General features: G+C 36.2%; 1 protein-coding gene across 2 annotated transcripts in view; it reads right to left on the reverse strand.

Moving 5' to 3' along the window:
- Nucleotides 1–16,562, reverse strand: part of LRRC2 (leucine rich repeat containing 2) — a 738,808-nt gene that overhangs the window by 485,853 nt on the left and 236,393 nt on the right. For both annotated transcript variants that reach the window (XM_053702403.1, XM_053702404.1), the window contains exon 3: nucleotides 10,980–11,184. In XM_053702403.1, the coding sequence (XP_053558378.1) occupies nucleotides 10,980–11,184 (205 nt within the window). The remainder of the gene's footprint in view (nucleotides 1–10,979; nucleotides 11,185–16,562) is intronic.

The following is a 16,562-nucleotide window of genomic DNA, read 5'->3' on the forward strand; positions in this document are numbered from 1 at the left end:
TTATTAGAAGCATTTTGTTAATAGATGTATATTATGAAAATATTTATATTCAAAATTGAAATGCATCCATGATTTGGCTGAATGTCTCTTTAACATTGACTTGTTTAGTCTTCCATTGTCTAGGTGCAGCATATCATTTAGTCTAGAAATTCTAAATGCTCTGCTGTTGAGTCAGATTAATTTTGAGAACCAGAATATCATAAGAACTAAAATATGGTTTCTAGCTATTATATATTTTTGGATTATTGTGTGTGTTAAAAGAATAGTAAGATCATCCAGAAATTAAAATTTTTGTCTCGCCAATCTCGCAATCCATGAGCAATGTGTTGTAAAAAAGAAGGCTGACCCTCTCTATCCAGACAAGTGGCAATGTGCCTTCCATAGGAAACAATAGGGATCGCTGCCTTTCCAGCTATCTGCCCACATTACTAGTGTGCCCCAGTGTATGGGGCATGTTTCAAAGCATCTTTACACAACATATACTGTGCATTTAGTAAATGTAAAAAATTGTTCCAGTCTAGTAACAGTTCAGATAATAGATATGTAAACTAAGTTTTACTGTACATTCAGTATGGTGTAGCAGGTAATGTGCGAAATTGTGCAACTAAGCTGGAGGATATTCTTTATGAAATTTGAAACTCTTTGCGCTGTTTCCTCATTAAAATACAGGTTACTCCTATGGAATGCCTATATATTCGCTATGTATATGATTAAAGGGACAGTCTAGACCAAAATAAACTTTCATGATTCAGATAGAGCATGTCATTTTAAACAATTTTCCAATTTACTTTTATCACCAATTTTGCTTTGTTCTCTTGGTATTCTTAGTTGAAAGCTTAACCTTGGAGGTTCATATGCTAATTTCTTAGAACTTGAAGGCCTCCTCTTTTCAGAATGCATTTTAACAGTTTTTCACCACTAGAGGGTGTTAGTTACCGTATTTCATATAGATAACACTGTGCTCGTGCACGTGAAGTTATCTGGGAGCAAGCACTGATTGGCTGAACTGCAAGTCTGTCAAAAGAACTGAAAAAAAGGGGCAGTTTGCAGAGGCTTAGATACAAGATAATCACAGAGGTTAAAAGTATATTATTATAACTGTGTTGGTTATGCAAAACTGGGGAATGGGTAATAAAGGTATTATCTATCTTTTAAAACAATAAAAATTCTGGTGTAGACTGTCCCTTTAACTTTGTTAACAAAGAACAAAAAAAAAAACAAAAAACTTAATAATAAATCTATATGAGCTGGGGGGTTGTGGGTATATTGTACTTGTGTATGTAATATGTTGATGGACTCCAGGACTGGAAATAAAAAGCAACCCTGGAAAAACTGAAGACCAGTCCTATTAGCTCTGTGGAATCTGTAGACGCTTTTAAAAATAAATTATTATTATTATTATTATTATTATTAATAATAATAATAACAATGTATTCATATATATACAACGTAGATGCATACAAAAATATAGGTAGCAGGTTGCACACCACAATTTACAATAGGAGTGTGGCACTAGTGTGTACAATGTGTTACACAAGAACACTATTATAACATCTATCTCTGTGTATATATATATATATATATATATATATATATATATATACATATACAGTATATATATCTATATATATATATATATATATCTACAGGTATCTACAGTATATATCTATCATCTATCTATCTATCTATCTATCTATCTATCTATCAGATTAAAACACCTGACCTTGCCCAGATTGGTTGTTAGATAAGTAGATAACCATGCAATCACATAAAAATACATAAGAGATATTCTAAATAGTACAAAAATTGTTTTCTATGCTTTTTAAGAAATGTATTGTACCCTTAGCTTTTATTCCATGTCTTATTTGGCACCCAATGGGTTAAATAAAAGAGAAAGCAGAAGGGGAAGGTAGGGCTTAACCTCTTGAGTTAAATACAAATCTGTTAAAGAAAATATCTCTGCTGTCAATCTGAAGCTGTGCTAGCAGGAGGAGAGTGCGTCACTTGCCCTGCACAGACAGCAATATGTGCTTAGCTGGTCCTGCAGGGGAAGAAACTGCACTGCAGGAACTATGAAAAGAAGTTATCTGATGGACTGCAGCATAAGTTTCATGCATGATAGTTACTGCTTTTAAAGTACATCAGCCCCATTAGCAGGAAGTAGACAACTGTTAAAGGAGGTTCTGCTGCAGTCACTAACTTCATCAGCTGCTGATGACTTGGAACGTGTGCAGGAGCTGTACAGAAAGACAGTGCAGCCTTTTACTTCTGGTTGCCTTGTGCTCTCTGCTTTCTATTGCTTCAGGGGATCCGCCCCCCCATTCTATCTCTTCATGTTCAATATGCTGTGTGCAGTCTCATTTACTGCAGCACACCCCTGCCTGGGCCTGCTCTGAGTAATTGAGCAGCTACAGGAGAAGTGACTGCACACAACACCTAAACTATCTACTATCTAGGTACTGCAGCCCACTGGGAAATCCCCCAGTGTTCCACTAGGTCAGTCCGGCCCTGAGCACATCTTCCCAATCTCATCCAGTTTTTACATCTTCACTATATCTGGCTGACTATTTTGTAGAGTGGTTTATCCTGTACATTTTTTTAGTAGAAATCCCTAGGCCTGGTAAAAGGAAGTGCGTGAGTGAGAGGATCCAGACATTACAAACTGTTACAGTCCCCTATAAACTTTTTCCCCCTTTTTTTATAATAGTGGTTGTTTTGCAAGGTTTAATTCCTCACTTTCCTGCTGGTGCATCATTGTAAATCAAAATTATTTTATGTAACGTAAATACATAAATATTTCCAATGTATGCTTTAGTTGCATTGATGGCATTAAGAGCAGATTATTTTTTTAAAGGTTCCATAGTATTTCATCTAATTCTTCTGTATAGAGCTTAATGTTTTGACATCCTTTTAAAAGCCGCCATTATAGGTGCATGGATTGTACAGTTCTTTTTTAGTTTATATACACTTTGTCTTCTGTGTGTGAATAATACATAATTTTGCCTCTTGTCATTCTTGGCACAAAACCTACATTATATAGCCTAGCTGTGTCTTTGCTCAGTTATTTTCAGACTCTTTTGTTGTTATTTAGGTCCTTTTAGGCTGTTTGCCTATCTGTGAAATAGACCCTTGTTCCCTGACCTCACAGATGAATGTGCTGACCTTCAGACTGCTTATTTATGCTGATACTTGACATTGGCCTACAATTACCTTTCCATAACATGTTTTTGTCAATCTATGCTTTACTGTCTGGTACTTGTTAATATTCTAACGGTTTGAAAACATTTTATTTTGGACTGGACAAGTGGACGCTTTGGCAGAAAATGGTAACTCTGATAACCATGATGTGCCTACAGATACTCTCTAAATATATATATATATATATATATATATATATATATATATATATATATATATATATATATATATATATATATATATATATATATATATATATATATATATATTATATTATATATAATATATATAAGAAAACATTTAAACACAAGAGAATATTAAACATTTAAACACAAAGAGTATATTAAACAATATTGCAAATTAAGTAGATATATAATTTAACAGATAGTTTTGATAATTTGCAATTAAATTTGCAGGCCTTTTAAGAATCATTTGTAAATCATATTATTTATTCTATTATATATTTATATATCAGACAGGTCAGTTGGTGTGAATTGTTACAGTTGCTTTAATATTTCTATTAAAGTATATTTTTTGGTGTTTTACACAGAAAAATACAGAATACTATGTTACCTGAAGCATAGATATTGATAGATCTCTGTCAGAGGAAGATTTGTTGAGGTTTCATTTCTATTTGCACTTATCTCAATGTTATATTCAATTATCAATCATTTGTCTTCAAATAAGACACTTCACTGTCATTATCATTTATTTTTTTTTTCCAAAAATAAACTAAAAAATACTCATGAAAAAGTAGCTTGCTGATTTTGTTTTCCACCCTGCTACATACAGACTGCTGTTTAAAGAAAAAGAAAAGATGATACTTGTAATAACTAACCAACCAAATGTGTTAGCAAACAATTTATGATAGCATCATATGTTTTCATTTATATTTCTTTCTTTAAATCTTTGTACATTAAGTGCTTTTTTTCTCTCTTTCCTGATATGGATCATTTCACGTTTGCTTCATTCCCACACGGTATATGCTATATTACGATCCATCTTCTATATTTGACAGTTGATGGCAGCTTAAAAAATATAAAAAGTAAGAGTGCCTTAGGGCTTGTTTTAATGAGATATCTCCTAACTTTCTTTTGTATTTCCCATATTAATTTTACAGCAAATAAAATGTATCCACTGTATTCTTTGTTTTATTTTTTACCGTTTTTCTTTTTATATTAGGAACAGCCCAGGAAACTTTATTTGAAGCACTGGGAGATGATGAGAATGATTACCAAAACATTGCTATTTAAAATTCCCCATTGCCTTTTATAGCATAATTTTTGTTTATTCTTTTCCTTTAAACAAAGGTAAAGAAAGGCGTATGACACTCTAGTAACAAAAACATTGAAGCTTCATGATAAGATAGATGATATATAGATATATAGATGATAGATAGATAGATAGATAGATAGATAGATAGATAAAAAGATATATGATAGCTAGAGATATATGAGTGGATACCCCCAGATAATTTGTAAACCTATAAACCAGCTATAAATATTGGGTAAACCATGAGGTAACTTGACTTTCTGGATCAAAATTTTCAGCCAATAGGAATGCAAGGTACCCCATAAATATGGGGTACCTTGCATTCAATCTTCAGTGTGTGACGAATGGATTGCATGAAGAGGAGCCTCTACGCCACTGAAGACCACCGCCGCTGAGGACAGCCGCTGATGATCCAGTGCATCGGAGAAGCCAGCACTGCACCTCCACTCCAAACCCCCTCACTCCGGATGAAGATAGAAGATGATGGAGCCGCCTGGAAGAAGACTTTCTCCACCGGACTTCAGGAACAGTGAGTACCTCTTTGGGCTTAGTCTAGATGGGAATTTAATGGGCTGTAAAAGAGCTGAATGCCCTTTTAGGGACAATGGGTAGTTTAGTTTTTTTTAGTGTTATTTTTTTTTTTTTTTTTTGGCGGTTTAGTGGGTGGGGGGTTTTTACTGTTGGGGGAGACTATAGTATTTTTTTAAACATAAAAGAGCTGTTTAACATAAGGCCCTTTTAAGGATGTTTGGTAGTTTAGTTTCGATTAGGGGTTGTTTTTACTTTGGGGGGCTTTTTATTTTCATAGGGATTCAGGTAAAACATTTTGTATTTTTGATATTTTGTTTTTTTTTCTGAATTTTAGAGTTTTTTTTATTTTTTGTAATTTAGATGATTTTTTTTTTTTTGTAATTTAATGTTAGGTTTTATTTAAGTGTAACTTAGTATTGGGGTTAATTAGGGGGTGTTAGGTCTAGGGGGCTCTTAGTAATTAAATTAGTTATTTGTGTTGTTGGGCAGTTGGCGGTTTTAAGGAGTTAATAGGTTAATACGGTTTATTGCAATGTGGGGGTTTGAAGGTTCTAGGGGTTAATAGGTTACTTAGGTTTACTGGCAATGTGTGGGGGTGGTAGTTTAGGAGTTAATATGTTAATTAGGTTTATTGCGATGTGTGGGTTTGTCGTTTTAGGGATTTATATGTTAATTAGGTTTATTGCGTACATACCAGTACATATATATATATATATATAATATCAACATTCAATATTGACAGACAGTCTGAAGAATAGTTTCTGTAGTAAAAGTTCAACATTTATTGAAGTATATTTAAAAACATAAATTATGCTTACCTGATAAATTTCATTTCCTCTGTACATGGAGAGTCCACGGCTTCATTCCTTACTGTTGGGAAAATACTGAACCTGGCCACCAGGAGGAGGCAAAGACACCCCAGCCAAAGGCTTAAATTCCACTCCCACTTCCCCTAATCCCCAGTCATTCTGCAGAGGGAACAAGGAACAGTAGAGAGAAATATCAGTGTATAAAATGTGCCAGAAGAAAAATTAGGGGGCGACCATCGGAGAACACGGGTGGGGGCCGTTGGACTCTTCTTCTACAGAAGGAATGACATTATCTGGTAAGCATAATTTATGTTTTCCTTCTTAATACATGGAGAGTCCACGGCTTCATTCCTTACTGTTGGGAAACTTAAACCCAAGCTCTAGAGGACACTGAATGAAAACGGGAGGGACAAAAATAAAGGCAGACCCTAATCTGAGGGCACCACAGCCTGCAAAACCTCTCTCCCGAAGGCTGCTTCAGCTAAAGCAAAAACATCAAACTTGTAAAATTTTGAAAAAGTGTGTAAGGAGGACCAAGTGGCCGCCTTACAAATCTGATCCATAGAGGCCTCGTTCTTAAAGGCCAAAGAGGAAGCCACTACTCTAGTAGAATGAGCCGTAATTCTCTGAGGAGGTCTATGTCCCGCTGTCTCATAGGCCAAGCGAATAAGACTCATCAACCAAAATGATAAGGAAGTTGAAGAGACCTTCTGGCCCATACGCTTCCATGAATATGCCACAAATAGTGAAGAAGCTTGTCTAAAATCCTTAGTAGCTTGAAGATAAAACTTCAAAGCATGAACCATGACCAAATTATGAAGTAAACGTTCCTTCAAAGAGAAATGATTAGGACACAAAAAGGGACCACTATCTCTTGATTGATGTTGTAGTCTGACACAACTTTAGGGAGAAACCCTAACTTAGTACGTAGGACAGCCTTATCCGAATGGAACACCAGAAAAGGAGGCTCACATTGCAAAGTGGCAATCTAAGATAGAGAACTTTCCAGGACAACAACTTAATATCGATTTCATGCATAGGCTCAGACGGAACCCATTGCAAAACCTTAAGAACCAGATTCAGACTCCAAGGGGGAGCCGAAGACCGGAATACAGGTCTGATCCTAATCAGAGCCTTAACAAAGGACTGAACATCTGGAAACTTGTAATTTAGTATAGGGTAGGGCATTTTATTATTTTGGGGGGCTTTTTTATTTTATTAGGGGGCTTAGATTAGGTGTAATTAGTTTAAACTTCTTGTAATATTTTTTTATTTTTTGTAATTTAGTGTTTGTTTGTTTTTGTACTATATTTTAGTTTATTTAATTGTATTTTATTTTAGATAATTGTAATTAATTTATTTAATTAATTTATTGATAGTGTAGTGTTAGGTGTATTTGTAACTTAGGTTATTTATTTTACAGGTAATTTTGTAATTATTTTAACTGGGTAGCTATTAAATAGTTATTAACTATTTAATAGCTATTGTACCTAGTTAAAATAAATACAAAGTTGCCTGTAAAATAAAAATAAATCCTAAAATAGCTACAATATAATTATTAATTATATTGTAGCTATCTTAGGGTTTATTTTATAGGTAAGTATTTAGTTTTAATTAGGAATAATTTAGTTAATAATAGTTATATTATTTAGATTTATTTAAATAATAATTAAGTTAGGAAGGTGTTAGGGTTAGACTTAGGTTTAGGGGGTAATACATTTAATGTAGGTGGCGGCGGTGTAGGGGGTTCAGATTAGGGGTTAATATATTTAATGTAGGTGGCGGCGATGTAGGGGGGTCAGATTAGAGGTTAATAAATTTAATGTAGGTGGCGGCGGTGTAGGAGGGTCAGATTAGAGGTTAATAAATTTAATGTAGGTGGCGGCGGGGTCCGGGAGCGGCAGTTTAGGGGTTAATACATATCATGTAGGTGGCGGTGGACTCCGGGAACGGCGGTTTAGGGGTTAATACTAGGATAGGTTTATTGCGGTGTGGGCTATGGCGGTTTAGGGGTTAATAATTAGGCTTATTGCGTTGTGGGGGGTTGTCGGTCTAGGGGTTAATACATTTATTATTAGGAGTGAGAGGGGGGATTGCGGATATAGGGGTATACGTATCGGGCTGATTTTTGGGAGGCGTGTTAGACAGTTACGGGAGATTTAATATTTTACCTAGTTTCTTTAGGCGCAGGCAGTTTCTAAAGTGCCATAAGTCACTGGCGACTCCAGAAATTTGTAGTTACGATCATTTCTGGACATCGCTAGTTTATCCGACTTACAGCAACTTTAGCAATTGCCGGCGGGGTATATGTAATACCCCGATGTGCGAGGTGAAACTACGGGTGGCACGGGTTCCCTTGCTTGCGACAAAAACTATGCCGTATATCGGATCAGGCCCCATATCTGAATTTTGAAGTGCAAAAAATGTCACAACCCTTGAGCTGCACATTTTAGGAGCTGTTGCCTTCCAGGATTTTTTATATGCATACACCTAGTTTTAGATAACAATAGATCCATTTATTAACTGCACTTGAACAGCTAAATACCAGCAGACCTGCTGAAATAAATAGCTCCTCATAAGAAACTTATGTTTTACTAACTCTAATGGAAATAACTGTTGGAAACAAAACAAATATTGTATATTTATGTAAGTCTTCACCAGTGGTGTAATTGGGTATTTATGAATAAAAATGTGGGAAATCATACAATTAGGGTATCAGATGTGTCTGTTGGTGGGAGCAATGTTTAGCAATTAGGGACAAGCACAGTGCAGCTACACTTAATTAACTTTTAGATACATTTGAATGAGAAAAACTAAGGGAAGGATAGCAAGACTCAAGACAGTTGATAAAAGAGTTGTTGAAGACTCTTAAAGGGATACTAATCCCAAAATTTTTCTTTCATGATTCAGATAGAGCATGCAATTTTAAGCAACTTTCTAATTTACTCCTATTCATTTTTATTTGTTCTCTTGCTATCTTTATTTTAAAAAGTAGGAATCTAAGCTTAGGAGCCGACCCATTTTTGGTTCAGTGCCTGGGTAACGCTTGCTGATTGGAGGCTAAATAAAGACAACAAGAGAACGGATAAAAAATTTATAATAGGAGTAAATTATGAAGTGGCTTAAAATTGCCTGCTCTATCTGAATCATGAAAGAAAAAATGTGGGTGAAGTATCAGTTTAACTACAGAACTGTGATTTTGACACAGGAAAACTATTGAAACATTTTTGATGGAAAGCATTGTCCATTACATAAAAAAAAAAATTGAAGCAAGTTAGGATTTGCCACATAGCAAACAAATGTATAAACTAAATTGGAATCCACATGGATGCATTTCAGTTTTGAATAGAAGTATTTTTGTAATACACAAGTATTAACAAAAATGCTTCTATTAAAAGCTATAGCTGTTTCAAAAGTGTATTTAAGTATGCACTGTGCACCAGCATTTTAACACAGCACTTGTTTAGAAGGCCTAAGGTGCTTGTATCATCTGGTAATGACTGAATTTCTTAATTACTGATATAATACAAGCCCCACTGGCATTGTGAGTAGCTGCAGTATTTAAAATGCTGGTGAACTGACAATATCAAGCAATGCTTCACATGCAGAGAAAAATGTTAACACTAAAACAGTGATAACATTTACTATAAGCATTTTTGCCAATACATGTACAGTATATTGCAAATATGTTTCTTTTCAAAGATGTAATTCATCTATGTGCATTTATATTTTGACCAGAATGTCCGTTTAAGGATAGTTGTAGTTATGTAAGGATACCCTTATATACGGTTTTAATTAATGGAGTGATGGAGTCTATTCAAAGGTGAACCAGTTCTTGGGCCTGTTAAACTTAACATTTCCATGTTTTGAACAGACTATACAAACATTTGCAACATAGCTGGTTTTTAAGTACTGGGTAAATGACTAAATCATCTGAGATGTAACATCACAAAAAGCAATATGTATGCAAAAGAGCAACCGTTAAATATGTTATAAGAAGTACTTAATTGTGTACATCCAAATCTCTGTACTCAAGCTCACGGTCACAACTCTCATATTCAGTACAGGAACATCCATTAAAAAAGCATCATAACAGTATATATTTAAAGCATTGTCTTTTAGATGGAACAGGAAAGGCTTTATGTACAAAATCCCTTCAAGCTTACTCTTTAAAAGGAAATAAGGGGACATTGTCACTATGAGCCGATTCTCAAAATCTCTCTGGTCTGGCAAGATTCTAAAAGATACCTCTTCAATATTATAAAGCCCCTCAATCATTGTTTTAAAGGCATTTTTCATTTTAGGAACTGTGTATCTCATTAAGGGGAGTTCACTAATAAGCTTTCTTTTACAATACAATGCACAGTATAATAAACTGATGATTTCTCTTCATGTTTCTGATAACCCGGCCCTATGTTTCTATTTCTTCAACCAGAAGCCCTAGCTTCTGTGCTGAGGAAATCCATAGAAAATAAGGTTCTCTGGGTTTGATTGTAAAATATGTCGCATAAAAAATCAACCATATTTTTTAGTGGAGGCAATTTATTCTATTTTTTTATCTCACCATATACTTTTTTTGTAACTATTACAAACAAAAACAAATCACTGTTTTGTAGGGATGGCACTTGTTCCCCATACATTTGACATGAAATTGTCAATTTCAGAGGGCTTATAAGACTTACGGTATTTCAAATAAGTGTTGTGAGATGCGACTAAAGAAAGGTTGTAGAAAACAGCACACTTAAGCAGCTTTTACAGTGTGCAAGTTGCAGCGTAGTATCTGCACACCCCTAATTAAGCCAATGAGAAAAATAAATTACCGCATTAGTCATAATAAAGAGCTGTATGTCGCCAAAAATGTCATTGTATATAGATATGGCACCCTAATAAAAATACTTTTTTTTGTACTTGTTATATTCATTGTTGCTGTTGGAGTTTTCCTCAAGGTACGTTATATTTAAAAATGGCTGTGTATAGATTTTTACTCAGAAAAAGTCTGAGCCCAACTTGATTTATACACACCATAAAATATACTGCCAAAGTGGAATGGTCAAAATCCATATCAGCTGAATTCTCAGTTTGAAAATTATTTTTATTATTGTTTTCCTCAGTATATATCAATTGTGACAAATCCCCAAATAGAAGCATTGTTAAATAAATCTGCCTTACCTCCCAGTCCTCTCCATAAAGCTCAAAAATAAATGCTTTTTCTTCTTTCTTCTTTAAGGGTGGACCTTCCTTAGTGATGTGGGAATTCTTTTTAATAGTTTCTAAGATGTTTAACTCAGTATCAACAAAACCATTTTTTAGGTATTCAGCCTGTGGTATTCCTTTATTTCTGCATTCCAACATAAAACTCCATTCTTGCTTAATCCTGTGAAGGGGGAAAAAAAAAAGTATAAATATGATTTAGCACTAGATCACTTCCTATGGAAAACTATGTTCTACTGGAGGTAAAAATAGCAAGTAGATAAACTCAATAAAAATATAAACTACATTTTATTACATTTCTTGCTGTTAAGCTACATTGAGCTTTTACATATTTTATTTTTTGAAGACAGAACAGTCTGAAAATGAAGAAATTACAATTGTTTCATTAAAACATGTTTAAAATACTTTCTCAGGTATCAGGGAATTAATCAGTAATGCAAATATTTGTTATAATTAAGGAAAAGCTGCACAATACCTTTAAAGGACAGTCTAGTCCAACACAAGCTTTCATTATTCAGATAGGGCATGTAATTTTAAACAATTTTCCAATTCACTTCTATCACCAATTCTGCTGTGTTCTCTTGGTATTCTTAGTTGAAAGCTAAATCTTGGAGGTTCATATGCTAATTTCTAAGCCTTTGAAGGCCACCTCTTAGCTCAGGGCATTTTGACAGTTTTTCACCACTAGAGGGTGTTACTTCATGTGTTTCATATAGATAACACTGTGCTCATGCACGTGGAGTTCTTAGGAGCCAGCACTGATTGGCTAAAATGCAAGTCTGTCAAAAGAACTGAAATAAGGGGAAGTTTGCAGAGGCTTAGATATAAGATAATCACATAGGTAAAAAGTATATTAATATTACTGTGTTGGTTATGCAAATCTAGGGAATGGGTAATAAAGGGATTATCTATCTATTAAGCTGAGCGTGTCTGGAGGAAAACTCACTCTGAACCTGATTTCATACACTATAAGTTTATTCTTCGTTCATACACTTCCGCCCTTCACTTAGCCAAACAAACTTACTTCTCTTCTCTCATATCTACTCTTTCCTCAAACCCTAAACGACTCTTCTCCACCTTTAACTCTCTCCTCTACCCACCTGCTCCACCACCCCCGCCTGTCTTTAGTGCTCAAGACCTGGCTGACTACTTTTTAAACAAAACACATACTATCCGAAGCAACATCCCAACACCAACCTGCAATACTCCAACAACAAGCCCAATTACTCCCTCTGCCACCCTCTGTAACTTCCATCCAACCACTGAGAATGAAGTTTCTTCCTTACTATCTTCCTCACGCCTCACTACCTGCCCACTCGACCCTATCCCTTCCCATCTAATTCCCTCCCTATCTTCCACCCTCACTCCTGCTCTTACCCACATCTTCAATCTATCTCTCTCTACCGGCTCATTCCCATCTTCTTTCAAACACGCAAAAGTCACTCCCATACTCAAAAAACCCTCCCTCAACCCTAATTCTCCTGAAAGCTACCGCCCCATATCACTGCTTCCACTAACATCAAAACTCCTTGAAAAATTAGTTTACAATCGCCTAACCCACTTCCTGTCCGCAAACTCCTTGCTTGACCCACTGCAATCCGGATTCCGCCCAAAACACTCAACTGAGACTGCCCTTACCAAGGTCACAAACAATCTTCTCTCTGCTAAAAATATTGGCCACTACTCTATACTCATCTTACTTGACCTCTCAGCTGCCTTCGACACAGTTGACCACCCCCTCCTCCTACAGACCCTTAGCTCTTTTGGCCTCTGTGACACTGCTCTTTCCTGGATTCACTCCTATCTTTCTCACAGGTCTTTTTCTTTGTCACTTGCCGGCGACTCCTCCTCTCCTATGCCTCTGTCTGTTGGAGTACCTCAAGGATCTGTTCTGGTTCCTCTACTCTTCTCCATCTATACTTCTTCGCTAGGTAAACTTATCAATAGTTATGGTTTCAAATATCACCTCTATGCTGATGACACCCAGATCTACCTTTCCACCCCTGCTCTCTCTCCCTCTGTCCTCTCTCATGTCAGCAACTGCTTATCTGGTATTTCTTCCTGGATGGCCTCTCACCACCTAAAGATTAACATGTCCAAGACTGAGCTCCTTCTTATCCCCCCCTCAAGCTCTACGCCGACTTCTGACTTCTCTATCCCTGTTGATGGCATCACCATTTCCTCATCGCCCCAAGTCCGCTGCCTCGGAGTCACACTTGACTCAAACTTATCCTTCATCCCCCATATCCAATTGCTTTCTACATCCTGCCGCAATCATCTACGCAATATTTCTAAAATTCGCCCCTTTCTGAGCGCTGACACAACAAAGCAAATAATCCACTCCCTTGTTATCTCCCGACTTGACTACTGCAACAACCTACTCGCTGGCCTTCCTCTTTCCCGCCTCTCCCCCCTTCAATCCATCCTAAATGCCTCTGCCAGGCTGATCCACCTTTCCCGTCGAACTGTATCTGCTGCACCTCTCTGTGAGTCCCTTCATTGGCTCCCCATTCACAGCAGAATTAAATTCAAAATTCTCACCCTTACATACAAAACTCTCACCAATGCCCCTCCCCTCTACCTATTCTCTCTAATACACAAGTATACTCCAGCCCGTCCACTAAGATCCCACAATGACCTGCTCCTTGCATCCGCAACTATCACCTCCTCTCATGCTAGACTGCAGGACTTCTGTCGTGCAGCACCTACCCTCTGGAACACTCTCCCTCGTGCTGTCAGGTTTTGCCCTAATCTTTTGTCCTTTAAATGCTCCCTGAAGACTTTTCTGTTCAGAGAAGCCTACCACCCAACTCAATAATAAATTAATTTCACTTACCTAATATTTCTCTCATCTAACTCTGCATTAACATCCTTCTCAATCTTGCAGTCCTCACCTCCTGTTTCCCAACCTCCTACCCTTCTAGATTGTAAGTTCCCACGGGAATAGGAACCTCAATCCCTCCTGTATGTGTTTGTAAATTTTGTCCTGTATCTTACAAGTCTTGTATTGTTTTATTTAAATGAATTGTATCCATGGACAGCGCTGCGGAATATGTTGGCGCTTAATAAATAAAGTATAATAATAATAATAATAATAATTAAAACAATAAATATTCTGGTGTAGACTGCCCCTTTAATCATATACATTTTACTCAGCTGGTCTATGCTAAGAGTTGTTTGTTTTCAAATGCTAGTTTAGAATAAAGTTAAATTGACTTACATTTAGAAATAACTTTCACATTGGAAGTGTCTATAATTTCAAGTGTCATGTCCAGTGTTTAAAGGAAAGTCTGATACCAGCCCTAAAATTCACATTTGTCACGTGATTGTTTTAAAGGGACATGAAATACTTTTTTTGATTATTTTTTAGATTCAATTTTAGTAAGAAAGTTTTCAATTACTTTACTTCATTCTTTAGTGATCTTTGTTAAAATCATATCTATGTAAGCAGCATGCATATGTTTAGAGCACTGTATGGCATCAGTTTGTGCAAACACTCCTGCCATCTAGTGGTCTTGCAAATGTATAACAGTTAAAAGCATTTATGCAAATTGCTGTCATATATTGTTCCTGACACATGCACACTTCTGAGACTACTTTTCTGTAAATGTGATAAATAAACTAAACTAATTTTTTTTAATTTTTTTTTTTATCTGACTCATAAAAGAATAACATGGGGTTTTACATCATTTAACTGCATAGCAATTGTTTCTCATTTCATGCACAATATTTCATATTTTTGATAATTAATAGAGCAAGAATGCAATTATAAATGTTAATATGAGGAATACACAACACATTTGTAGAAAATATAGATGAATCAATGTTCAACTGATTTTCTGACATGATTGTGCCTCTACACTGTGGCCCCTCAGCAAGTCCAAAGCAAGTCCAAAGCAAGTAAAAATCTAGCCTGCTGATTTCATAGCTCTGTGTTGATCTAATTTTTTTATAACGTTTGGTGTGAAATATTCATCTTGGTGATTTTAAAGGGACGGTAGCACTCCCTCTGGCGCATTAACATCGCTAGACAGAGGCTGCATGTTTGGTTGAGCTTGTATTATGAATTGAAAGTAAAAAGTTTGTGGTGAGCAAAAACCCAACATGAGCAAACAGTAATGAGGACTGTGTTAACGTATTCTGCTATAGACTTCAATTGAGCATGAGAACTGCAAAAATAAAACTAATACCAATACTCACCCGCAAACCTGATCACATTTATTCAAGTGCTAAAACCCAACATGAATTATATTTCATATTTCAATGGTCTTCACAGAAAATGTCCTTTTTATTGTAAATGCATATTTATATATAACACACAACTATAAGCCTATATTAGGACAAACAGAAAATCATAAACTTTTCACATTATATTTGAACAAGTAGCTGCGCAAAAGTCCTCAGGAGAAATGACCGTAGCCAAAAGACTGCACTCAAGGTCTCAGTACTCACACAGTCACCAGAGGATAGCAAGCGGCTTGCAAGCATTGCATCCAGAGGTATACCTCTTAACTTGAAAGAGAGAGTAGCAATGCATTCGCCATTCACCTTCTCCTTCCTGGTCCGTGCCGGTTCGATGATGTGACATAGAAGGTGGGAGTGATAATCTCTTCACTCACTTCTCCTTGATTGGTCAGGATTCCACCCACTCTATCACAAAGGTTATCAATAACTCCAGCTGATGTACTTGGTACAACCTCCTCTCAAAGCTTCTAAACAGTTTGATGTGAGGACTGCTGAAGAGAGGGGTACCAAAAAATTCAAATTCCGACATATAAATGTTGGCATAGGATGGGGCCACATTGGACCCCTCACCAACCTGCTATTTGATGAAAAATCTGGTGTTCAAATCTAAAGTAATTAAACTTTAGACAAAACTCAAGTAACTGTGTAAGCATCTCAGTCGGGAGACCCACATATGGATATCTGTTCAGATGTTTAGGCACAGATTCCACCCCTTCACCATGTGGGATCACCATATACAAACTATTGACATCTAGTGTTACTAGTATGTCAGACGTTGTTATAGTGCAACCTTCTTGTTTCAATAATTCAATTATCTCAATAAAGTCCAAAGTGATTGATAATATTTTATGATATGGCATCAATGTATGTAGCAATTGGATGTAAAATGTAACCCCTAGTGGAGACAATTAGTCTGCCTGGTGGATGACATGGGTCCATGTGCACCTTTGGGAGAGTGTAGATAATAGGTACTTTCCAATAATACCTATTATCTACACTCTCCCAAAGGTGCACAAGGACCCATGTCATCCACCAGGCAGACCAATTGTCTCTGCTAGGGGTTCAATTTTGCAGCCAATTGCTACATACCTTGATGCCATATTACAACCCTTGGTGAGGAGCATACCATCATTCACTTTGGACTCCATTGAGATCATTGAATTATTGAAACATGAAGGTTGCACTGTAACAATGTCTGACATACTAGTAACACTAGATGTCAATAGTTTGTATACAGTGATCCCACATGGTGAAGGGGTGGAATATGTGCCTAAATATCTGAACAGATATCCATAT

This window comes from Bombina bombina, chromosome 2, assembly GCF_027579735.1.
Source record: "Bombina bombina isolate aBomBom1 chromosome 2, aBomBom1.pri, whole genome shotgun sequence".
NCBI lineage: Eukaryota > Metazoa > Chordata > Amphibia > Anura > Bombinatoridae > Bombina > Bombina bombina.